Source organism: Uloborus diversus, unplaced genomic scaffold (genome assembly GCF_026930045.1).
Source record: "Uloborus diversus isolate 005 unplaced genomic scaffold, Udiv.v.3.1 scaffold_14, whole genome shotgun sequence".
Lineage (NCBI taxonomy): Eukaryota > Metazoa > Arthropoda > Arachnida > Araneae > Uloboridae > Uloborus > Uloborus diversus.
The window spans coordinates 2,807,851-2,834,669 of NW_026558098.1; the positions used below are offsets into that span (position 1 = coordinate 2,807,851).

The window sequence follows — 26,819 nt, forward strand, 5'->3', positions numbered from 1 at the left end:
ATTATTACATTATTAAGTGCTTTATTGCGAGTTTAAGGAATCATTTTGACAGTAAAAGAAACTTTAAGCATATCTTTTTCAAGAAAAAGTCTTTTATTGCTTTTTGGTCCCTGATTTTTTTTTTTGGATTCATTATTTATCCTCTTGAGGTTAGCAATATATATATATATATATATATAAGAAGTAACCCCCCCCCCGAAAGTCGGGTCTAGCTACGCCTCTGCTTTAATTTATCAAAAATGGGGTGATGAAGTAGACAACATCGGCAAAAACTACCTCTGTGCTCCGAATTTCGTATTTCTGGGCCTTACTATTTTCCCGAGTCAAACTCACAAATATCCCATGCGTTGGCTACAATTATCATCTGACAAGACAGAGCGATCAAAAGCTTTTTTCATACTTGCCAACCTTCGAAAAAAAAAACAGGAGATTCCCGCAGAGGTAGATAGGTGATTCACAAGCAACATATATTCACAACAGAATTATTAAATTGTGCTTTTAAATAACATAAATACTAAATTTAAAGTGATTTTTTTTTTTTTTTTTTTGCAGATGTAAGGTAATTGGTAGTAGCAAGAAAAATATACTGCATTGGCGAAACTAAATAATGAGTGAATTTGCTTAAAGTTTCATACATTCTCCAGTCTCTACCAAAAAAGTAGATAGAAAAAATTTAATTACTAAAATCCAAAAAAAAAAAAAAAAATCAATATATAATGAAAATAATATATATAATAAGTAGGTATAGGGTAGCACATGTTGAAATCACTTCAAACTTTCAAAATAATCGAAATATTTTGGAGATGCAAAAGGATTGAAATCTGCTGCGATTTTCGGCAAAGCACGTGCTTCGTTAGAAAGCTTCAAAAAAAAAAAAAAAATGTTTTTTTTTTGTACTAAACGAGTTAATTGGAAAAATTCCTTTTCCCTGACATTAATAGACTAGAAAAGAACGCCATCTATTGAGAAGAAAGTGAAACTTTTTGATGATTGACTGAAAAAACAGTAAAAATGGGAGAAAATCGTCAAAAACGGGAAATCGGGAGATGGAAGCAAACAATGGGAGTCTCCTGTTAAAAACAGTCGAGTTGGCAAGTATATTTTTTTAAAAATGTAATAGAAAGTAGGACAGGGGTAAAATGTTGCATGACGAGTATTCAAATGTTCGAGAAAGAATTAAAAACACAAACTGAGTCGCTTACCCATGGCTGTTCAATTTCACCCATATGAAGCACCAACTGAAACAAACAAACATCCAACGTTAATAATGCTCTCCGTAAACTTTGTGAGACATTCGCTACTATTCAGTAAAAAGCTTCAATTTTTTAGTATTAAAAATGGTAATAATTGGCTGATAATAGATAATGCAAAGAACCGATTAAGACCGATTAATCAGTGCGTCTCCAGGGTTGTCAACCTCGGAGAAACAATTTGAGGAGCATCCGTTAGTGATTTTGAGGAATTCAGAAGAATGAATTTGATGGGCATGAACTGTCCTGTGCAGGTAAAGGGCAGTAACTGCTCACTTTTCTTTTTCTTTTTTTGTCATATATTGTACGGCTTTATTGTACAAGCTTGCTTATTGGGTTTCCGCTGAAACGAAGGTGCGAAAAAAAACACCTTACTTCTAAGATTTCCCTATGGTTAGTATTGAATCCGGCACACATTTTTTTCAAACATCTCGAAAATTCATTTCTGCAGATACTGCCGTTTACCTGCAATTGGCAGTGAACTTCAGAGTATTTTTATTAAAAAAACCATAAACAAATCCAAAAGAAAAAAAAAATCCATATTATTGTTGAATAAAGCAAAATTAAAGTGAAAAAAAAATCATTACAGCAATACACAGTCAACCCTCGTTTATCACGGTTAATTCGTTCCAGACTTTACCGTGATAACTGAGTTTTCGCGAAGTAGGATTCTGTATTTATAAACCGAATATTTTCCTTATTAGAGTACATAAAACTTACTTCCGACTATTTAAATAGGTTTTTAAGGTAGAGCACCCTAGAGAGACATGAAACAGCAACCTTAGCTACCATTAAATTTGTAGTATTCAGTATATTGCACAAAATAATACACTAAACTAAAAAGATATCACGTTGCTAATTATTGGGAAATAAACTACACACACGCTTGTAGTTCTTACACACTACTACTAATCTATGAAAATAGTTCAACTTGTTTGATGATGAATTAATTGCCAGTTAGTGACCGCATGTACCCCCATTTTTCCTCAACATTCATCCTCATTAAAGGTATTACGTATACAACTTGAAAATAGTTCATTGTTGAACACCATCTACACTACAGATGTATTTATCCCTTAGTAATAATACAGTGATTTATACTTTTCAGTTAGCGCTTAGCGGTTAAAATGAGATAGCGATTCCCTTCGCTTTCTTTGGAGATTTTATACCTCCACTCCCTCAACTAGTTCAACGACAGCCCCTCAAAAGAGCTCACCTTACTTAAAAGACATACTTTGTTTTTCTTTTGTAGTAAAAAGTTTACACGAGCGCAAAAGGGTTAATTACTATTAAAAAAAAAACACTAGAAAAAATCGCGATGTAGTGAAGCCGCGAAAGTCGAACGACTGTAAAATTAAAAAGAAAAACACTTGCAAAGGATATATGAAACAAGATTTTTTTTCCAATGAAGTTCAGCACAATAAATAAAATTGGATATTTATCTATTAGGAGTTAAGTCATTTAATTTTTAATTTAAAAAACAAACCTATCTCATACAATTCCTTTCAAATTCTATTAGATCAAAACACTGAAATCAAATATGCATCTTAATAAAAAGACAAGACTTCTTTAAAAAAAAAAAAGTCTGCTTTTCAGTCTTTGATGATTTTTAATGCCTTGGAAATACACCCATCTGGAAATGGGACTTTGTCGAACTCAGATATGCACCTGCAGTACATGGTGCCAAACGTGGCTAAAATGGTAAAATTATCCAATCTGGTCAAATTTAGTTATATGTATTTTTCATTATATATTAAAAAGAAGAATTATCTGATTTAGACATCAAACTTGAACAGTTTAATTTTAGTATCATAAATACATTTAATTTTAAATTTTTTTTAAAAATCTGATTTTTTTTTAAACATTATGATTTTTACAGGGGTGATTGTGAGTTCATCAAAAAATACCTGAAAGTTTCAAAGCGAGAACGGGGAGGGGGGGGGGGGGGGTACTCTTGGCCCCTATTACTTAAGTGCACCTTTGCCAAAGTATTATATAGTTCTGAGTCAAAATATTGTGTGTACATTTGATTGAATTTTTAATGGGTTACAAAGTTTCTTCTGAGCTAGTGTTATACAAATTATCTTGACATTTGTCCATCTTAAGGCTCTTGCAGGTATATTTGATGAGTATTAAATAATTTTAAAAAATTGCGGAGGTAGGGAGATAAAAGCATAAAACACACATAATTCCGGTGCTTTCGGACATAAAAATACCGGAAATACGTCCGAAAATACCAGAAATTCGGTAAAATACCGGAACACAATCACCCGTTTTTATTAACCCTACCTGCAATTAGTTTGCCAGAACAGGTTCAGCAATTCTTTACGGTGACAACTCCCTCTAATACTAAATGCCAATTGCTTTCTTGTTTTTAAACAGAAAGCAAAAAGGTATGCTTAAAACTGTGATCTATTTTGAAATATTAGAAATTGATCAATTAAAAATTTAATTTGAATTGTTTGGATTCATCGCCATGCCATCGTGGATGACTGCATTATCACCATATACAGGGTCTTCCGTTCAAACCTGCAAAACCTCTATTCTCATAACCATTAGTCATAAATGCATACATACAGGGTGTCCGAAAAAGATCCGTACAGCTTCAAAAATTTATTGAAAAAGAAACAATTGGGTTACAGCGAAACTAATTAGTACATTAGATAGAATACAGTTTGACTACGGATTGTATGTAATTTGGCAGTCTGCCAAGTAAAGACCATTTCATCTGAATGACTCTAGCAGGGGAGAAAGGAAAATAACGATGGGATTTTGATGCACGCTCTTTATAATGTCACTAGTGCCTTATTCATTTATTGCATTCACTAAAATGAAATGAGGGAAAACAAAAATTGTTACCTTGGAAACAACAAAAAGAAAAGAAAATATTTTCTTTTCGTTCAGGAACGTAAAATCAAAATGGTAAGCTCAGAACTTTGTTGTGAATAGATAAACCAATTCATTTTGCCGTGAGAATATAGATCGAATATACTTTAGATTTAAAAAATGTTGCCGTTAGCAAATTTTCATTTTTACCAAACTAAGGCTTAATAATCGAGAGGCAAAAGGTCACATCTGAAACTAACCAACTAACATCCCTATAAAGTAATAGACACGTCCATTTCCGCCTATAAACCGGATATTAGCCTTTCCATGTAATCGATGGTCAAACAGTAACTCAAAAAGTTTTTTTTTGCAGCATGTTTTGAGTTATTCTAACTTTTTGAGTTATTCTATCTAATGTACTGGTTAGTTTCGCTGTAACCCTGTTGATTTTTTAAATAGATTTTTGATGTTGTGCGGATCTTTCTTGGACACCCTGTACTTTCAATCACAAAAATGTTCAAAATCAGATGCAGAGTTAAGATATCGAATGTTTCAAGCAAAAATAAAAATGAGCCAAAAAATACGAAATTTAACTTTTTATACGGGCCCTAGGTCCCCTTACTTATATTTAAGGAAATTTTCTCCATTGAAAAATCATTCCAACAGAAAAAGTTCGATATTAGTGCACGATTATTCACCGAGCTATGAAACACAGCGTTTTGTGACTTACAACACTTTACACTGGTCGTCAATAATGCCCTTTGGGGGAAAATATAGCAGTTAAGTGTTTAGAATGTGTGCATAGAGTGTGGTTTTTTAGATTGTTCGAGGTTTTGTAGTATCTTTTTGGGTATCACGGCATAACATTTGCATTTATTTTGGAATAGCAATGAAAAATATAAATACTTAGCTTTTTTACATTGACAACCTGACATTCCTCTGAAAGGACAATAAGTTCCAAACTCATCTTCTGTATGGTCCCTTAAAACTTTAAACTGAAATATCTCCTTGAGTTTTGGTCACACAAGTGTCAAGTTTTTTGTGTATGTAATATTTTTCAGTAAAGATTATTTTCCTAAAAATAAGTTAGGGGACCTAGGGCCCATATAAAAAGTTAAATTTTGTATTTTCTGACTCGTTTCTATTTGCTTCAAACTTTCGCTATCTTAACTCTGAATCTGATTATGAGCATTTTTGCAATGGGGTTGTTTCCTTCAGTCAAAAGTAGTATTTTTTGTCACTGACATTGATAGAATAAGCAAAAAAAAAAAAAAAAAACAGACTCAGAAAATACTTTGATTTTCCCAACAGTTATTTTTAAATTCATTTTTAAAAATGTCCGATTCTTCAAACAAGGCGTGGTCTTTATGACATCACAAATGATGCACTATGGCGCATCTTTCTACTGCATTTCCACATTATGATAATCAAAAAGCGAATTACAATTGCGCTCTACGCTGGCTATCAACCCTATCGTTGCCAGTACACGTGAATAAAGAGGCAAATTAAATGTTTTGGACCATGAATGGCAACACTGAATGGCATTTCATCATCAGAAGCGTTAAACGATGAAAGAGCACCGGTTTAAGTAATTTTTTAAAAATATTAAACTTAAAGAAATTATTTAAAAAATGGTCAGATTCTATGTTTTTAAGCATGCTCTTTCAGAAAAAAATACTTTTAAAATTTTGGAAACGACCCCATTGGAAGTATGCATCTAGGACTAACGGCAGGGGTAGAAGTGACCGGCTTGTCACATATAGGACATTTTCCGCAAAAAATATAGGACACAATATATGAATAGTTTTGCTATGAAAAAAGAAATAATACATATCATATATTATTTATTTATTCTTATTCAATGATTTTGTTTAAAAAAAAACCCCAAATAAAATTATTCCTTACATCTGAAATGACTTTCCTGTAGTTGAAAGAATAATTTTTGAAAAAAAAAAAAAAAAAAAAAGTACTTTATAGACTAAATAACTAAACAAAATTTGAACAAAGATAATTTTTATGTTTTCTTCCTCACTCACGGCCCAAGTACTTATTCCACTGTTCTTTGATTTAATATCTAAACTGAACCCTTTACCACTTGTATTAAGAACAAACAGAGCTTGAGAAGGATCCTCTTGACGTTTTTCAGAGTCTTCTTTATGCTTGGATGTTTTAGCATGCTGCCCCAATTGCGAAAATCCACTATTGCTTATGGGCACTGAACAGTTGCAAAAATGGCAAAAAGCGGTAAAATCATCTTTTCCTTTAGTGCACCATGCACCAAAATTTGTACAATTAATGTCCTCCTGTAAAGTAAGACAAAACAACGTTGGAAGAAGCACAAATTTGCAAATGACATCAGACACGTGTTTCGGCGTTACAGGGAACGCCTTTCTCAATGCAAAAAATAATGAGCTTATGGATGAAAAGACATCCGAAGCAGTAATTTGCAAATTGGTGCTTCTTCTGACGTTGTTTTGTCTTACTTTACTGTTCAGCACAAAGGTATTTATTTATCTTAATGTCCTCCTGGTTCAACAACAAAAAAATTAAAAAACGAGAATACAGGAAACATAAGACATTTTTCAAAAATATAGGAAATATAGGACGATTTTGATGCTTTTCTTGAAAATATAGGATATATAGGACTACTTCGGCCCCTGCTAACGGTTGCGAAATTAGTGGTGTTGGTGGAGAAATGGAAAAGTAGGAGTTTGGCCTCACCTTTTTCATCATGGCATGCGTGAGTGCAGTCCCGATCATCACAGATTTGCGGCAGGCTCGGGAAGCAAACATCTGGTTCACCCTGGAGGGTCTCACCATCTTGATCTGAAGAAAAAACACCAATGAATACCTCCGCCCCTTTTTCTAACTACCAAACGGCACGACCTTGAGGGTCACGAATTTGGACAAAATTCTAGATGTAGGTCCATTCCAATTAGATATGAGCCCAGGTATCAGGGGCGGATCTAGAGGGGGGCCATGGCCCCTCCCAAAGCCTTGTGATTGTAGGAATGTTTTTAAGAAAAAAAAATATTAGGAGAAGATAACAAAATTTAACACATGAGTTTTACTGAAAAAGAAGTATAGGACTTAATTTGGAGATTAATTATATCCCTATCCTCAAAACAAAACTTTTATTTCCAAAATTTTTCTCCATCTTTTACATCATTTCTTGATTCCGACTACAGACACTCGGACGATCTCTAAATGCTGCGGTTCTCAGAGTATACCAATTGTTCACAAGACCCAAGAGAGCCTAAATTTTCGTTTTTATGGCTTAATTTCGAAATTAGGGGGAGAACCCCCTTTTCTCATGCGTTTTCACAAATGCCTTGATATGTAGCAAAAAATTGCATTTTAAGTCTTTTATTTGGAAAAAATGTCAACGGAAACTAGCTTATCCAGCCCTTATCACTTAACTTGCTAAAATGCAACATTACAAACGATTTTTGAAAGGACCCCCTCCCTTCTTAGTTTATATCGTGATGATAGCTTTAAAAGGAGGTTTTTTGGAGGAGCTCACGAATCTTCCATCCCTTTTCTAAAATATGTATAAATATAGTTAAAAATCGAATCTTTAGAGTCTCAAACGCAAAATATTTTTAGGAAGGAAGGATTCCAAGCACCTTCACACTTCCTTTAATGTAAGCAAACATTACCTAAAGGTGCATTTTTAGGCTGGTCAGCTGAAGAGTTAGAGAGGAGCACCCCTCCTCTTCTAACTTCTCAACGTATAACAACAGAATATTTTGGTTTCTAAGCTTTATTTTCAAAAAGTATTTTGGAGGCACCGCCCGAAACCTGACCTTTCTCCGCACATCATCAAAAACAGACGAAACGCGTTTTTAGTTTCCTACTTTTCAAAAATTAATCTGAAATTTAAGTTTTTAAACATTTTCGAAGGAGATTCCTAAATCCACCCCCTCACCTAATTTCTCGATACCCCGAAAATTGAGTTTTTAAAACTTCATTTTAATAAAATTTCTGGGGAGTTCGGAGTTTGTTCAAAAATTTCGGATGGCCCCTCCCAAAACAATCGGCTGGATCCGCCACTGCCAGGTATAGCGGTTTGACTTCATAGGCCCTAGTTCAGCTGCAACGGGGCTCCAACGTTGATAATTAGGACCCAGAAATGCAATGGAATTTCCTTTAAAATTACTATTTTTATCGCTTTTTCTGCCATTGTACCGCAGAATGAGCCGTTTGCATGCTTATATTTGATTTAATTAAGTTGAATATTAGTTTTTAAAAAGCGGTTCTCTCAAATTCCAAATGGCCCCTAGTTTTAATTTCAATAACTTGAATGCCAAAATAACATAATGACAGGATATTTATCGTTCGCAAATGAAACTAATTATTTTCATTTTATATTGATTGTTTTGCTAGTAACAAGTATTTATCGTTTGCTAATAAAAACATTTACTTTAACTGGATATTTATTGTCTGCTATCAAAGATATGCCACACTGATAAGCAAAAAATGGGAGGAGCATACCTGCCAACCCTTCCGGATTTCCCGGAAGTTTTACGGATTTTTATGTCCTTTTCCGTTTTTCCGGTTATGAGCAAAATCTTCCGGATTTTTTACGTTTTGTAGGAAAAATAATTATCTCGCCAATTTTGGCGCTAACGATACTTTTGTGGAACGCGGCACCGCTTTTCAGGCCAAGTAGCCAAGGAAAGGTTGCCGTAAGAGAATGGCACGAGAAGAAGCGAGGCAAGATTATGACGTCACGGAGTGATACAGCGCATGACTTCATCGGGATCCAATCAAAGCAAGCGTCGCGGCGGGCAACTAGGGGCACAGTTTCGGCGCCGATTATCTTCTCGTTCTCTCAGTTCGAGCTGTTTTTGCTTCGTTCTTTTTTTAAGATGAGTAACAAATGTTATTTCCAAACTTTTAAAGAAAGCAATAAAAGTAATATTTACTAAACGAAAGTAAGTTCAATTGATATGAAATTCATAACTAATATATTGTTAAATGTAAAGAGGGTAGGTGTCCTGTTTGATTTTATTTTGCGTTAAAATCTTGTGGATAAAAATTAAAAAAATCTTCCGGATTTTTTTTCTCGGAGGTTGGCAGGTATGGAGGAGGGAAAACAATCTGATTTATTTCACATGGCACACAAAAAAAACGAAAACACAAGATTGTTTCGACTTTCCAACTAACTTAGATCATGCCCATAAATAAATACGTGTCCTCCCTTATACTCAATTTACTAAAAAAAGATGTTGGGAGATGTAACATAGTGTCGAGTTAAGAAATTCCAATGGAAAAGCCATTGGGCCAAACTAGCAACTTTGGACCCTCGTTGCAGTCAAACCGTTTTACCTGCACTCATATCTAGTGGGAATGGACCTATAGCTAGAATTTTATCAAAATCCGTGACCCTCAAGGTCGTGCCGTTTGGTTGTAAGATGAAAGAATCAATATGGTAGAATGTTAACATTTCAAATATCCTTCGGCAGAAAATCTGTGATTTTTCAAAATGAGTTGGAGTCGGTTCTTCTTTATGGAAATGAATTCACCATTTTTTTGTGTGAAGCAGGTGTGTTTTCCAGAACTTCATTCATCTTTGTGTGGACCGTTTTACAAATGAAACTTGTGCTTGCTCAATGGTAAATGCATTTCTGAATTTTATTCCAAATTTAAAAATTGTATCGTCAGAGTATTTATTTCTTTTAAGATATGATGGCTGAATTTCAAATTCAGTTTCCAACAGGAGATGAAATACGTTGAGAGGCATTTAGAGAACTCTAACGTTTCAACATTTTGCTGCAGCATTTTTTGCAATTTCAATTGTTTTGCATGAGAACATCTGAACTCGGAATGAATTAATTTGTTCGTCTGAATGAATGAAAGTACAGATCAAACGAAATAACCTATACATTAAGACAAGGTACATAAACTGCTGTACAAGTAAAAGTTGCCTTTTGAATCCAAGAGGATGAAATGTAAAACTGCTCAAGAGAAACTACAGGGTTCGTACTCAATTTCAGAAATGAAATGAAGGAGTTTTGAAGGAGGAAAATGAGATTTTGAAGGAGGGCTGTCCTTATTAATGATGTCACTTTTTTAACACATTCAGATCCCTTCCCCTTTGTCACAAAGTGTCACACTTCACCCTATTACTCCTATTGTCACATGACATATTTTTATAATGATGTCACTTTTTGTTCCCCTCTCTCTTCCCTTTGTCACAATTTCATGAACCTCATAAAATTTCATGAGGTTCGTGAAATTGTGTGAAATCACCTTTCATGAACACCCTCAAGGTATGACATCATTTGTAGATGTAGATGACCCTTTTTACACGATCACAACAGCAATTTACTAAACATTTTTTTTTAACACAATCACTTAATATAGTATATCTACTTATGTATTTTTAAATGTTTAAATAATAACTAGACAAACTGACTTTACTGCAGAGAGTGTGGTAGAGCGAAAAGCAATAATCATAAAACTTAAAAAAAAAAAAAAAAAAAAAGCACTATTTAAATATGTTTTACTTCACTTATAATCTGTAAGTCTTAGTCATCTAATAATATTTTTACCTTCAACTATTACTTCTATGATCAATTCAGAAATACCGTCTTTATGAATAAAATAAATATACGATATTACTACATCAAAATTGTCCTTATGCCTTTGCTCTTGTGACAATGTTAAGTTGTCAATTGAAGTATTTTTAGTTACTGTCATAGAGGAAAAGTATGTAGTCTTGAACTAAACAGGAAGGAGTTTTGGAGGAGTTCAAACCACAATGAAGGAGTTTGAAGGGCCCTTCAAAAAAATTTCCTGAATGAAGGAGTATTGGAGGAGTTTTGAAGGAGCGTACAAACCCTGAACTACAAAAATAGAAAACATGGCCTACGAAAATAATACATTATTACGCTGACTTGCCCTTCAGTTTCAGTAAGCAGTACCTCTAAATGTCTGGTCGGATTGAACAAAGTCTGGTTTGATGAGGATTTACCATAATAATAATATGGATAAAATGTTGTTTTCACAATCACGAGGCTTAATTTTCTGATGAATAAATGTTTCAGACAATGAAAGATATGAACTGAGTTTACAGAAAAACATTAGATATACTTACAGGATTATCAGTGAGCATGAATATGAGTTCATCCACATCTATACATAAAAAAAAAAAACACTATCATTATTTTCTCATCGAAAAACAAATTCATTGAAGCATTTATTAAGAAAACTAAAGAATACAGTAGAAGACCTTTATAATGCACACCTTGGGACCAGAGCTTTTGCGTTATACAGGTTTTTGCGTTATATAGATCATTTCACACATTTTGAAACTAACAGTCAGAATATATCTGTATATTAGCACTTCAGAATGAGTTTTATCTGAAATGAGTATTAAAGCACCAATATTACAACTAATCATTCCCAAATAAATATGTTTCACAATCAAAATCCTGTACTTCTGCTAGCTTCATGGTTTGCATAACAGCTGCATTTTCAAGTGCTATCTGGTATTTTCTATTTACTATGAGTACTCATCTTTCAATTTAAAAGCTTTGAAATAAGATGGAAAGATGAAAAACTGTTTCAAAATTTAATTTTCCTAACCATTTTTATGTTTGCAAGGCAAAATAGGAGGATTTTTTCAACTTCAAAACTTATTGTTTACTTCTGAAAAGTAGTGCGGTTTATAGAGAATTGCGTTATACAGGTCGGCGTTATAACGGTCTTCTACTGTATTACAAAACATACAAACTTCAGACATATAACAGAAAAAAACAGCATTATGTGGAGTAATCATTTTATCCAGATACTGCAATTTAACATTTATTAGTGGTCATCAGTCTGCAGGGCCGGATTTGGAAGTGTGGAGGCCTTAATGAGGGTTCCAAAAGATCATCATATTTTTCGAAAATACTTTGACATATATCCGAATATTTTGATACATATGTATATTAGGGTGTGTCTTATAATGCACTTTTTAAAAAAGTTTTGAATTTCTTATGGGGCACCCCTTAAATTGCTTCCTTTTGATGAAAAAATACACACATGAAAGTTTCATAGAATTTGACCATAATTTAGGGGGTGCTACCATGACTAAAATTACAGTCATTGTGAAAAAAATAGTGTAAAAATAAACTCCCCAATATATCTTGTCATATTTTTAATCAACATGACATTAGGTTGGTTGGGTTTAACATAACACAAATACCTATTTCTTATATATACAAGAAAATAATAAGCATTTCATGGTTGTCATTTTACGTAATAATGTCAGAAAAGCATCCGAAAGTTCGGTAATGCCATTCATGTCACAGGTTTACACTTTCGGTCTTTTACATTCAGGAATATTGTAATTTTTCTCTTTGTTACTTCCATGTGACAATACAAACTTTTCACTGATTGCTACTTACTATCCAGACTAAAAAAATAAATTAAAAAAAAAAATAAAAAGAGAGATAGTTGTCAAATTTTGCAGCAGTGGTAGCACCCTCTAAATATTATTCAATTTTTAATTTTCAGGTATGATAATTTTTTTTTCATTCAAAGGAACAAAATGAGAGGGTGCCTCATGAAAAAATAACTCTTTTAAAAATTAGACGCACCCTAATGTATATATCTGATATTTTCCACCCGTGAAAGTTAGGATATTTTGTAAATATTTTATTGTGGGGGCCCCTCTGTCGTGGAGGCCCCGGGGCAGTAGCCTCCCTTAAATCCGGCCCTGTCAGTCTCGAAATAGTTTGAAAATAAAGGCCAAATAAAGTAAAAAGTTCCAAGCTTTCCCAAGGTACAACATTGTATTGTACTATGGAAAAATCTTCCTGATTCAGGAAAGTGCCATATACTTGAACCGATTTTGCACCAGAAAAAAAAAAATCATGGTAGTGAATTAAATCATGAATATTCAATTATGAATTATGATCTAACATTAAATGTGTTTAAAAGACTACATAAGATTAGAACATTGTTCCACGTACCTAAACATACCTTAATTATTAAGAACCATGCACATGTTGTACCTTGGAACGTGTCCTAAGGTACAATCACCACGTCGTTTAAGAAAAACCAAAATAGTGGCCAATCTAGATGCACTATCATTATTTTCTCATAAGCAAATTATTTAAAATACTTCCCTTTGATAACAAAATAAAATTCAATTGATTAAACTTACAAATACAAAGACAGAAAATGAAATAAGAATGAAGAGGATATTTACGTTTGAGTCACGAAATTTTCCTTCCCTCACAAAATCGTCAATTTTACTCATTTGATGCCGATTTTTACTGTGGCACCATTTAGTGGTTAAGGTTACTATTAGTGATTACAAAAACATGGTTGCTAAAAATATATTCTTAGAAATTAGCAGTGTCCCAAAGCACAAACGTTCAAAGGTCTCTCCCCTAGTATTGGGACCTGATCAGGGTTGGCCGAATTGGACCCAATGGGTTTTTTTGAAAAAACCCATTAAAAAAAACTCATTATTTAGCCCACTTTTGGGTTTTTTAAAATTTTGTGAGAATTTTTAAAAAAAATGATTAATTTAAATACTTTCACAATTTAAACTTCTTTTTTATTTGTTCTTCACCACAGACAATGAACATGAAAAATGGATTTTGAGCTTTAATAGTATTTCTTAACTCTTAACGGCATTAAAAATATACTTCAAAGATTTTAAATAAATGTATTTAACTTTTTCTTTAACTGGTCAATAAATAACTCAAATTATCTTGACCAAGTCCTGTCACGTCTGATTTTCTCAATATTTGTAGATTGTACAGAAGAAACTAATCTAGTTAAAAGGCTTTCATGTGAATTATTTTCTGCTAACCAACACGTCACAAATCTCGAATAAACACAAGGTAAATTTTATAGAAATAAACAGATTTTTCAAACGGTCGACAGAAAACAGAACAGGTGCAGTATTTTCATTATTTTACAAAAAAGTTTAATATTTCTTACCCTGTACACAAAAAAAGAAAAACAGGCAACATAAAATTCAAAAAAATGTCTTGATTAAGCTGGAATTCAGTAAAAAGGGATTTAAACTAATTGAGGTTCTACAGTAGTTTTGCACAACGAAATGAAATACTATAAAGTAAAATGCAAAAAAAAAAAAAAAAAAATGTAGTAATTAAAAAACGAACAATAGATTTTATCACTCGAGAAGTAACTTTGCCTTAACTGTTGGTAATAATGAAAATTAAAAAATCTGAAACTTAAACATTCTTGGGTTTTTTCGTCTTTTATACTTTTCTTCAGAAAACTCTGAATTTTAACTAGGTTTCCAGCTTTTTACCCGAAGATAATCTTTGCACTTTGTCCATATACTTACGCTACAATATGCTACAAGTACCCTACATTTTCCCTAAAAAAATACAAAAAAACCCACATTTCTTTTAAAAAACCCACTTTTAGTTGGGTTTTTTTGGGTTTTATTTAAAAAAAACCCTGGGTCCATGGGCTTTTTTAAAAAAACCCGGGTTTTTGCCAACCCTGGACCTGATAGCTGAGAGTAAAAGTTGATCCATCAACAGGTGCACCCACCTTCTTTTCCGAAGCTCCAGTTGTGGCTGACGGGCACGGAGACCAACTGTACCCTGTCTCCCACCTTAGCGTCTTCTTCTATTCTAAATCGGAATCCATTCTTCTCGAAGACGTGCAGGTGTTCCGTCAAGATGGATTCCGAGACGGCAGTCAGGCTCAGGGTCTGGGGGCTGCAACAGAAAACCAGCCACTAAATATGTCTTTCGTATTTTATTTGGGGATGGGTTTTGTTAGATTTTTAATTTAAACTTTCACAAAAAGTGAAAGAATCACTTAATTTGAAAAAAAAAAAAAAAAAACATTAAAAATACGTTTTTGCATCATGCAGTATCAATCCTTTTTCGATGTAAACATTGCATCACGTTGTGACGTCATTTGTGCGATCGGTTGCGATAACTCAGTCAAGTGAATGAACTTTTGGGTGAACCGAGTCACCAGTTCATTGTATCTTATAACCGCGAGTTTATTTTTTTGATTGAGTTACTTTTTGATTGGCAACATATCTTTAACTTTCTTTCATTGGCAACACATATTGTATTTTGCATATTCTTAATTTGAAAGCCATGTGAAGACTTTAAATACTTCGAGCGATCTTTTTCGCTCTCTCTCTCACCTCACATAGCCGCAATATATTGCACGTAGTAATTTATCGTGATGTCTGCCAGTGCTCTTTACTCCTGGCAGGGCGTTATACAACGTGATGTCAATTTTAAAGTTATAAAACGCCTTTAGGCCTATTTTTGTGTATTACGGTAATGCCTTATATTCCTTGGAATCGGCATGTTCGTAAACTTAATGTCTCGTTGTATATTAGCGGCTAATATTTGTCTATTTTTCTAAATGTTTTTTAAATATCAATGAAGATGTTGTTCGTCAACTTTAGAAATTCTTTGAGGATAATAAATACAGATTTTCCTTGAGGAAAAATGCTTCACGTGTTTTTCTTTTTCTCCAACTTCAGGCTGTGGACATTTTCTTTGCAAATTCACTTCTACTAGCGGTGTAGTAAGTCTAAATTTCACTACACATAATGCTCACAGGTTTCAAGCAATAAACAAATGCAGACGACAAATAATAATAAATATCACATTTTTTCATCACCGATTTTGTGCATCGTAACAATATTTTCCGTTAATTAAAACAGCTTTTTTAAAAATACACATTAAAATTTTGTTCTTTAACCCTTTCAGGGGCGCGTCATTAATTTTTGAGAAATCTTAAGAAAAAACACCACAAATGGGTTTATTTGATCATCTAGACATAGATTTTTCAGTTAGAAAATTTTTTTCACTGGGGGTGGTGTCCCCATTTATTCACACCCCCCACCTGGGGAAGGACAAAAACATGTTTATGCATGTAAAAATGAATTTGAATCTTTTCGAACAATATGATTGACTACTTCAGGAAAAAAGAAGAAAAATGATTCACTCTTTCAGCGCTAATTAAAAAATTTTAAAATATGAAAAAAATTCCAATTTTTGGGGTAAATGAAAAAATTAAAAAAATTTGATGATTTTTAATTTATTATGATGATGATTAATAATGGATTCGTAGAAATTGAGCCAACGAAAAAAAAAAATTTTTTTTGATATTCTGCCACCTAATGTTGTTCATTGAACTTAAAAGAAGAGGACTCAAGCAATTTTGATTCAAAAAATTCGGAAAAAAGAGAGAAAAAAAATTCATAAATTAGTGGTTTCACAGCGCAACCACCGCCCCTGAAAGTGTTATATAAGAAACGGTAATATATAGTTAAGGAATGGTTTAAAACCGATTGAAATGGTGTTATCAAGTGTTTAAATTAACTAGGTATCTCTTAATAGTAAATAAAAATTCAGGTTTCAAAGAAATTCTGAAAGGAAGTCTGTGACGGATGTGCGTCAAGGACACCCCATAGCACCAACAGCCTTGAAATTTTGTACAAAATTACTTCGAGCCCCGGGGGCTGTGCACCTGGGGTTTTGTTTTTTTAAATTCAAATTAGTTTTTTTGTAATTAATTTCTTAAGCTCAAATTTCACGTAAATTGCCTATTAAAGGGCTGAAAAATTACTTGCACATATTAATATTATGTATATATCGTTGGAAAGGGTAGAATTTTCTGTGTTCTACGCAATTTGTTTCAATGCTCTAACTTAAATATGACGGGAGTTATCTGTGCTTTTAGCTCGAACTTTTTTAGGCTTAGCTAAAATTTAGGCACTACTTTCTTAATTAAATCTGCCAGTAAAAAGCGAAGGAATTGTCCTGCAGTTTTCTTTTTGACACCACTGAAAAGTGCGGCTTTTTTTACTCCAGATCTAACTCGACCTATGGTCGTAAAATGTAGCTTCTATCTCCAAAGGAAAAAAAGTTACAAGCCATTAAAAATCGAAGTTCGAATAATCCTCATCGCCATTAAAATCATTGATGTTTTATTTGGCGTTGCCATAGTTACGTCTTTTCGATTCGCATGTTTCTTCTTTCCCTTATTCACAAACTTTAAGGGTTTCGATTTCAACAGAAAATCTTAGGCTCAACTCAATTCAAGCATCGGGCTAAAGAGCATAATATATTACTGAGACCATGCATGTACAAAACTGCAGTTTTGCAATGCTCTTTGCAATTTAAGCATTCTTGTAGTTTTCGAAAATTCCAAGAAAGTGACACCACAAACGAAGAAAAGTGCGGCTTAAGTCATGGAAAGAATTTCTTATCATTATCTAGCTTCCAATCATAACTTTGAGTGTTGAAACATGCATATTTTTCTCATTGGGAAAGTTTGGTTTGAAATGACTGGAACCGCACTTTTCTTCGTTTGTGATGTCATTTTCTTTCGAAAACTACAGGAATTCTTAAATTGTCCTTTCTGACCCAGAAAAGTTACTTTGTCCTTTTGAGTGCATTATGAAAAGTGTTTGGTGTTTTTTAAAAAAATTCTGGGATTTTATCCTTTTTAGTGCAAATGTATTTCAGAAATAGAATAATTTTACCCTCACGAAAACTTATTTTTTCGTATAAATGCTCGGTACTAAAAAGGAAAAAACCTATTATACATGTCTAAAGCTTTAAACAGTTGGACTAAGATTTAATCTTTGTTCCTCTCTAGGATTTATGCTTGCTAATTTCATGCTTGCTTCAGAGAAGCCTCGATTCAAAATTTTCATTATGATTGCAAGGCAACAAAATTTGTAACAATGAGTTTTATATTTAAATATTTAATAGGGAAATGACATGAAACTTGCTGTTTTCCATCCTAACTGAAATAATAATATTTTTTTTTTTTTCAGAATTTTAATTTTTCAGCGTTAAGTTGTACTTTATAATTAAGCAAATCATTTAGTGAAATCTCAAAGTCTCTAATTGGTCTAGTTGCTGAGATATAAGCAAAAGCAGGCCTCATATTCAAGGGTGTCCATATAGGGGGGCAAGGGGGGGGGGCTTGAGTCCCCACCCCTTAGAAATTAGAACTTTCTTCCTTTTAGTATTTTCTTCTTTTCAAAAATGTAAAAACATTTCTTCTCCAGCCGTTAATGAATAAGTTATTAATTAATGTCAAATTTTAACGACTCTAATCTGTCCTGAAATCAGTTTCCATGGCGAATATATCTTGCTAAACCATGGTTAAAATATTCGAGCCCCCCCCCCCTTACAATTTTTCATATGGGTGCCCATGCTCAGATTACTCTGTGACAATCAGGCCAAGTATAATAAAAGTGCTTAAGGATAAAGGATTAAAGTGCTAGTATCATACATTTCTAAATACATAATTTTGTGCAAAAATTTCGAAATTTTAAATTTTGCCCCAGGTTGAAATGAATTCTCGGAAAAGAGCTGTATTTTTGCCTAAAATTTCTGGATTTTTTCCTTATCATTACCATCTCTACATGATAAATATTACAGGGTTCATACTCTATTTGGATCGAAAAATTCCATGACTTTTCCAAGACTTTTTCATGACTTCAATGAAAATTTTCGTGACTTCGTTACACGAAGAGAATAGCACTATGTAATCTCAAACTTGGTAATATTTGGAAATGAGAATTAGCAAAACGTCCATATGAATGCCACAGCCTCATTGAAGCACTTACTCGTAATGTAAAAAATATAAGTGCACACTTAAAAAACTAAACTAATTTTATCTGTCTTCTTCATATAAATTTAAGTAAAGTAAAAATGCAGTGAAGCGAATATGATGATGCTTAAATGTATGATATTTTTTTTAAAAAAACAGGCAGAATGATATAGAATGGGACAAAGGTTGAACGAGTCATCACTAAGTTTCAATAAATTTGCTTCAAAAGTTACCTTTTAGTGTCAACAATGCCTTTAATCATCCACGTAACTTGACAGTATTTTGGTTCTTTAAAGCAACATAGTTTAGTTCTTTATGTTTCTAAACCAGATCTTTTTTGAAAAAACCATTCAGTAAAGAATCAATCTTCTTATTCAAAAGTATATTTGTTTTGTTTACAAATTTGCATATTTTCAATTGTATATAAATTAATAGGTTCAGAAATTCCAGAACACGTTTCATTCCCGACATTGAACGTAGCAGTGGGTCGCACGGATTAGTTTTGCTTGCCGTATGTTGGGCACAACTGTTTTAGAGCATTAGAATTTCCCTTTTTCTGTATTCTATCGCCTGACTAAAGATCTTTATTTTCTAAAACATTCAACAAATTAAGATAAACTATGATAAATGTAATAATAAAGTCCTTACAAGTGATGCAATCGAACTCGCATGCAACTGAAATGCTTTTTTTTTTTTGAGTGGGCGTGGCAAAACTAAGAACGTGAAATTTTGCTGCTACAAAATATGAAACATAAGAAGTGTTGAAAATAACAGAAAATTCAAAATAAGTGAAGTCCAGGCAGTAAAATGACATCGCAAAAAATGGCAAGCGGCTGCGACACAAGTGGATGCAATGAGATTTCAAAATTCAGATTTGATTTTTGAATCGTTCAATTTTCCACTTTTAATAGCTCTTATGTGCTATACTGTTAAATCACTCAAAATTTCTAATGCTCCTTCAGCTACTGTTCCTTTCTGTTTGTCCAGGACATTTTTCCATGACTTGAAATAAATTTCCATGACTTTCAATGAAAATTTCAATTTTCCAGGTCTGAAATTCTGTTATTTTTTTCCATGACTCTCCAGGATTTCCATGACCCGTACGTACCAGGGTTGGCCGGATTGGACCCAATTGGTTTTTTTTGAAAAAACCCATTTAAAAAAAACCCATTATTTAGCCCACTTTTGGGTTTTTTTAATTTTCTGAGAAGTTTTTAAAAAAATTAATTTAAATACTTTCACAATTTAAACTTCTTTTTCATTTCTTCTTCACCACAGACATTGGACATAAAAAATAAATCTTTTGAAATAGTATTTCTCAACTCTTAACAGCATTAAAAAAATGTTTCAAAGATTTTAAATAAATGCATTTAACTTTTTTCTTTAACTGATAAATAAATGGACTCAAACTATTTTGACTAAGTCCTGTCACGTCTGATTTTCCCAATATTTGCAGATTGTACAGAGGAAGCTACTCTAGCTAAAAGGCTTTCATGTGAACTATTTCCTGCAAACAAACACGTCGCAAATCTCGAATAAACACAAGGTATATTTTTTAGAAATTAACAGGTTTTTCAAACGGTCGGGCAGAAAACAGAACAGGATGTACAGTATTTTCATTATCTTAGGAAAAAGTTTAATATTTCTTAGTTTGTACACAGAAATAGAAAAACAGGCAACATAAAATTCAAAGAAATATCTTGATTAAGCTGGAATTCAGTAAAAAGGGAGTAAAAACTACTTGAGGTTCTACAGTAGTTTTGCATAACAAAATGAAATACAATAAAGTAAAATGCAAAAAAAAAAAAAAGTAGTAGCAATTAAAAACGAACAATAGATTTTCTCACTCAAGAAGTAACTTTGCCTTAACTGTTGGTAATAATGAAAATTATAAAATCTGAAACTTCACCATTCTTGATTCTTGGGTTTCGTCGTCTTTTATACTTTTCTTCAGAAAACGCTGAATTTTAGCTAGTTTTCCAGCTTTTTTACCCCAAGACAATTTTTGCGCTTTGTCCATATACTTACACTACAATATGCTTACAAGTACCCCACATTTTCCCTTAAAAAAAGACCAAAAAAACCCACATTTCTTTTAAAAAACCCAGCTTTAGTTGGGTTTTTTTGGGTTTTATTTAAAAAACCCAAAAAACCCTGGGTCCATGGGCTTTTTTAAAAAACCCCGGGTTTTTGCCAACCCTGGTACGTACCCTGATATTATTGACAATTAACGACATAAAAACAGATGGGGGCAAAAACCTTGCAGTGAGATCTAGAAGGTTTTGACTAAACCAGGGGTGATTGTGAGTTCATCAAAAAATACCTGAAAGTTTCAAAGCTAGAACGGGGGTGGGGGGGGGGGTGTAACATTTGGCCCTTATTACATAAGTGCACCTTTGCCGTAGTATTAAATAGTTCTGAGTAAAAATATTGTGTGCACATTTAATTAAATTTTTAATGGGTTACAAAGTTACTTTTGAGTGGTGTTATACAAATTATCCTGACATTTGTCCATCTTAAGGGATAGGTGTCCATCTTAAGGCTCTTGCAGGTATATTTGATGAGTATTATATAATTTTTAAAAAAATGCGGAGGTAGGGAGATAAAAGCATAACGAAAAAAAAACATAATTCCGGTATTTTCGGACATAAAAATACCGGAAATGCGTCCGAAAATACCGGAAATTCGGTATAATACCGGAACACAATCACCCCTGCTAAACAGAGCGAGGCTGACAATATGTGATCCATTATATGCGACTCACTTGAGCAGCTTCTGTGTCTCCAGTATGGTGTCTTTCTGCAGGGTCTCGTAGTTGTACTTTTCGTCGGTTGCATGCTGGTCCACGATGAAGAGGTCCTCATCCAGCTTGGTCACGATGAAACCCAGGTTGAACTGGAGAGGGGTATGACTCATCAATATAACGCAAAGGGGTCATTAAATGAAAATATATCATATACGCTTTGTGCTACTATATGATTAAGATGAAGAAACAACGTAAATAAAGCACAAATATCGGAGAAGATAAAGCTATTTCAAGGCTACAATGGAGCCTCTTCATCAGTGCAAAAAAGCTCACCAACACAACCAGAAGTTGCGAGAGAACCAGGGTTTAAGCTGGGTCCAAAAATTCTTTAGCATAAAAGCTAAAATTGATGGAAAAATGTTAGCAAAATGCTAAAATATTACACATTCTCATATAGTTATATATGCCTCAGTGCGTTTCATCTCCCGTTGAAAATACAATTCATATTTCATTTGTGACATCCTTGAAGAAATAAGTACAACAGCAATTTTTTTAAAACATAAAATAAAAAAAGAAAACATGATTGGTGTTTAGAACGTTGCAGTCCCCTCCTCCTAATAAAGCTTTTTTTTTTGGGGGGGGGGGGGGGGGGAACATAATGCTGGATAAGACTAATAGTTAGTGAACTTAATTGTAGTTTAAACATCTTAGCTAAGATTTAAAAAAGATTAAGTTGGTTATCGCCATGCACGCTTCCTTTCTAGGATCATACATTTCTTCTTTATTTAAAAAACTAATTTATTTTTTATTTGAGCAAAAAAGCGAAAATGCATTGCTTTATTTACGCAATTCAGATAGTGTTTTCGCATTATGCGAAAAATGCGACCGTAGCGGAGATCCTGGAGAGAACTAACAACAACCAAGTGGACACCGGTATTTATACCAAAGAGGGCCAACCAATAAGAATACAGGAACCAGACATCAAACAACCAATCAGCAAACAGCATGTACACTCCGGGCTCAAAGTAGGGAGAGAGACAACCAATCAGAAGCCAGGAGCCAAAAAAAAAAAAAAAAAAGAATGCAAAACACTGAAGAAACAGGAAAGGCAATTATAGAAAATTGCTTCCAAATAGCATGAGAAAATGGAGTGCTGGAAAAATCATAGACAAGAGAATGAGAAACTAAGCTATATGCTTTATTTTCTCCAATATTTGTGCTTTATTTACGTTGTTTCTTCATCTTAATCAAAGGGGTCATTATCCAAAAAGTGTAACTTTTAAGTCACACACACTTTACGGTAAAAGCTTTAAAGAATATTTCACTTAACAATATTTTTTACATTCCCCATAAATGTATCCATTTAAATCTGTCAACATTTTTTTGAAACAAGAAAAAAACATATTTTTTTGCTTCACAACATGTGAATCCTCATCTCCCTGGTGTAGCTCATAATGATGCTTAATAACTTTTTTAAATAAAACAATGAACTTATTTTTTACTAGTGGCACCCGCGCGGCTTTGCCCGTAATAGAAAAATTGAAATGTCTTTTGGTTCGCCTGTATATTTACGAATAATGTATGGTGAATTTTCTCGCCAATTGGCTTGTACCCACGTTACGGTTCCACGTCATGATAATTTCGTATCTCGCCCATTGGCTCGTGCCCATGCTACGGTTCCACGTTATGATAATTTCGTAATTTACTCGTCCATCTTATGATATTTTTGTTCTTAAAATTGGAATAAAAAAAGAACCGCATCGAATTTTCGAAAAATCGCTTCGAGTGCACACCCCCATGCCACAAACTAACTTTGTGCCAAATTTCATGAAAATCGGCCGAACGGTCTAGGCGCTATGCGCATCACAGACATCCTACAGACATCCAGACAGAGAGACTTTCAGCTTTATTATTAGTAACTAGTGATACCTGCACGGCTTTGCCTGTAATAGAAAAATCAAAAGGTCTTTTGGTTCGCCCGTATATTTACAAATAATGTATGGTGAATTTTCTCGCCAGTTGGCTTGTGCCCATGTTACGGTTCCATGTTATGATAATTTCGTAATTTACTTGTCCATCTTATGATATTTTTTTTCTTAAAATTGGAATAGAAAAAAAATCACATCGAATTTTGGAAAACTCGCTACGAGGTACACACCCCCATGCTACAAACTAACTTTGTGCCAAATGTCATGAAAATCGGCCAAACGGTCTAGGCGCTATGCACGTCACAGACATCCAGACATCCTACAGACATCCTATAGACATCCTCCAGACAGAGAGACTTTCAGCTTTATTATTAGTAAAGATAATGTAACGGATCCGGTGCGACTTCCAACTTTCTCGAAATGACGACACAGTTCTTGAGAAAAATACAGGAAATTTATTTACACTATGTACAGGAAAGATCGTCAACAACTGCTAAATGAATCATCAGCAATTAAGCAAATATCACTCAACAACGTAAACTCAACGGTTACACCACGTATTTACATCCAAATACGTAAAACAACACACAGCGAAAAGCCTCGCAATAAACAGAGCTAATACACTCTCAGTACAAATTCTCAATCGAAACTCAACTCTTTATCATGCATAACGGCTTTTATACACACCGAAAGAGACCTCTCGACTATTCCCAGAAAATGCTACACCGTTCTACACACTTTCTTATTTCATTCACAAATTTTATCAATCAAAAAAAAAAAAAGAATAGGGGGTCCATATACTTCAGCCCGAATGTATAGGGGCTGTATATTCGTTACGGGAAACTATTTACAGGTTACGTTACTACAATAATTACTATTTACAGAATTTGTAACAATAACATTTTCCTCGTAAGTGCCTCAAACACTAAATGCTCAAGTGTATTTAAATTCTTTCTATCGTGATTTAATTCGTTTTAGTAGGATAATGAGGACTGTCACACATTAAATGCTCACCTCCGTTACCTAAACTCAAAATGCCATTCCTCATTAGCACGTGGCAGTAATGACATAGATTTCCAATTTCCATGACACAAGGGAGCCCCCTTGTTTATTTTCAGCCATAGTTGACAGGGTTGGCCGGATTGGACCCAATTGGGTTGGACCCAATGGGTTTTTTTGAAAAAAACCATTTAAAAAAACCCATTATTTAGCCCAGTTTTGGGTTTTTTTAAATTTTCTGAGAACTTTTTTTAAAAAATTAAATAATTTAAATACTTTTACAATTCAAACTTCTATTTATTTGTTCTTCGCCACAGACAATGGACATAAAAGATGAATTTTGAACTTTAATAGTATTTCTTAACTCTTAACAGCATTAAAAAAAAACTTCAAGGATTTTAAATAAATGTATTTAACTTTTTTCTTTAACTGGTCAATAAATAACTCAAATTATCTTGACTAAGTCCTGTCATGTCTGATTTTCTCAATATTTGTAGATTGTACAGAGGAAACAACTGTAGCTAAAAGGCTTTCATGTGAATTATTTTCTGCAACCCAACACGTCACAAATCTCGAATTAACAAGTTATTTTTTTTTTAGAAATTAACAGGTTTTACGAATGGTCGGGACAGAAAAACAGAATAGGATGTACAGTATTTTCATTATCTTACGAAAAAGTTTAGTATTTCTTACCCTGTACTCAGCAATAGAAAAACAGGCAACATAAAATTCAAAGAAATATCTTGATTAAGCTGGAATTCAGTAAATAGGGATTTAAACTACTTGAGGTTCTACAGAAGTTTTGCATAACAAAATGCAATACAATAAAGTAAAATGCAAAAAAAAAAAAAAAAAAAAAAAATAATTAAAAACGGACAATAGATTTTATCACTTGAGAAGTAACTTTGCCTTAACTGTTGGTAATCATGGAAACTAAAAAATCTGAAACTTCACCATTCTTGGGTTTCGTCGTCTTTCATACTCTTCTTCAGAAAACGCTGAATTTTAACTAGTTTTCCAGCTTTTTTTACCCCAAGACAAATTTTTGCGCTTTGTCCATATACTTACGCTACAATATGCTACCAAGTACCCTACATTTTCCCTAAAAAAATACAAAAAAAAAAAACCACATTTCTTTCAAAAAAACCCACTTTTAGTTGGGTTTTTTTGGGTTTTATTTAAAAAAACCCAAAAAAACCCTGGGTCCATGGGCTTTTTTAAAAAAACCCGGGTTTTTGCCAACCCTGATAGTTGAAGATGGATTTTGTTTCAAAAACTTAGTGTGGTTATTCTGACTTCTCACCTCTTTGAACTTGAATTTCAGGGATGTAAATGAATGTAAAAAAAAAAGAAGTGAACATGTTTTCATTTGCTTAACATGTGCAGATTGTAGCAACAAAGAAAAAGAATTTTTCCCTGAAAAATGTATCCATTAGGCCTATATCAATGGAAAATCCCTCACCCTCCGTGACAGACCTTATCAATGTCATTATTTCTGAGGTGAAAATAAATGATGGGGGCGAAATACATCAATAACAGGCATTCTACCAATATTATAAATTGCCAGTTATATCCTCAAATTTACTAAATACTACTTTTTACCATACATTTGAAACCACTAATTAAGCCGTACTTTAATTAAAAGAGCTTAATATTATATTTCCACTCATCACTAAAATACCCGATTGTTTGCACAATTAAAAAAAATTATTGCTTGGGTATTAAATTGGCCTCAATTTCTAAATAGTAAAAGTTTTTCTTTTTTTTTTTTTTTATTTCTACGACCAAAGCCTTATTTTTTAAAATATCTGATTGCTTGCGCAATTAACAAAAAATTACTACTTTGATATTAAATTGGCATCGATTTTTTTTTATTTATGAGTAAAATAATTGGAACTTAGCTGGGCCATTGTTTATGGTTACTTCTAGTAGGTAACGCTTTCATGAAAGAATGAACAAAAAAGAAAACAAAAGATTTTGAAATTGAAAAATATTTGTGTTTAAAAGTTATGTTTTCCGGAGAATGACCCAAAGGCAATTTCATGACAATTACAAATTTACAAAATAATAATAATAATAATAATAATAAATCACTTGCTGTTTTTATGTCCCCTCTCTATCCTCCTAAATTAATAGTTTGCTGCAAAATATTTGATCTATCTAATATGATATACATTATAGCAATTTTTAATTAGGATTGCATGTTAAAAAGTCAAAGAACAATAAAAATTATATATTTATTAAAATAATACACTTAAGGGACTTGATTTTTAAGTGCTACTTGGAGTTGTATTACAGTAGAAGACTGTTATAATGCACACCTTGGGACCATAGCTTTTGCGTTATACAGGTTTTTGCATTAAATAGATCATTTCACACATTTTGAAACTAATATTCAGAATACATCTATATATTAGCATTTCCAGAATGAGTTTTATCTACAATGAGTATTAAACCACCAATATTACAATTAGTTATTCACAA

General features: G+C 33.1%; 1 protein-coding gene across 1 annotated transcript in view; it reads right to left on the reverse strand.

Moving 5' to 3' along the window:
• Positions 1-26,819, reverse strand: part of LOC129232836 (mismatch repair endonuclease PMS2-like) — a 168,490-nt gene that overhangs the window by 5,107 nt on the left and 136,564 nt on the right. Inside the window, exons 20-24 of the mRNA XM_054866936.1 lie at positions 21,427-21,557; positions 14,610-14,779; positions 11,179-11,216; positions 6,798-6,902; positions 1,203-1,238 (exon numbers count right to left, since the gene is read on the reverse strand). Of these exons, the coding sequence (XP_054722911.1) occupies positions 1,203-1,238; positions 6,798-6,902; positions 11,179-11,216; positions 14,610-14,779; positions 21,427-21,557 (480 nt within the window). The remainder of the gene's footprint in view (positions 1-1,202; positions 1,239-6,797; positions 6,903-11,178; positions 11,217-14,609; positions 14,780-21,426; positions 21,558-26,819) is intronic.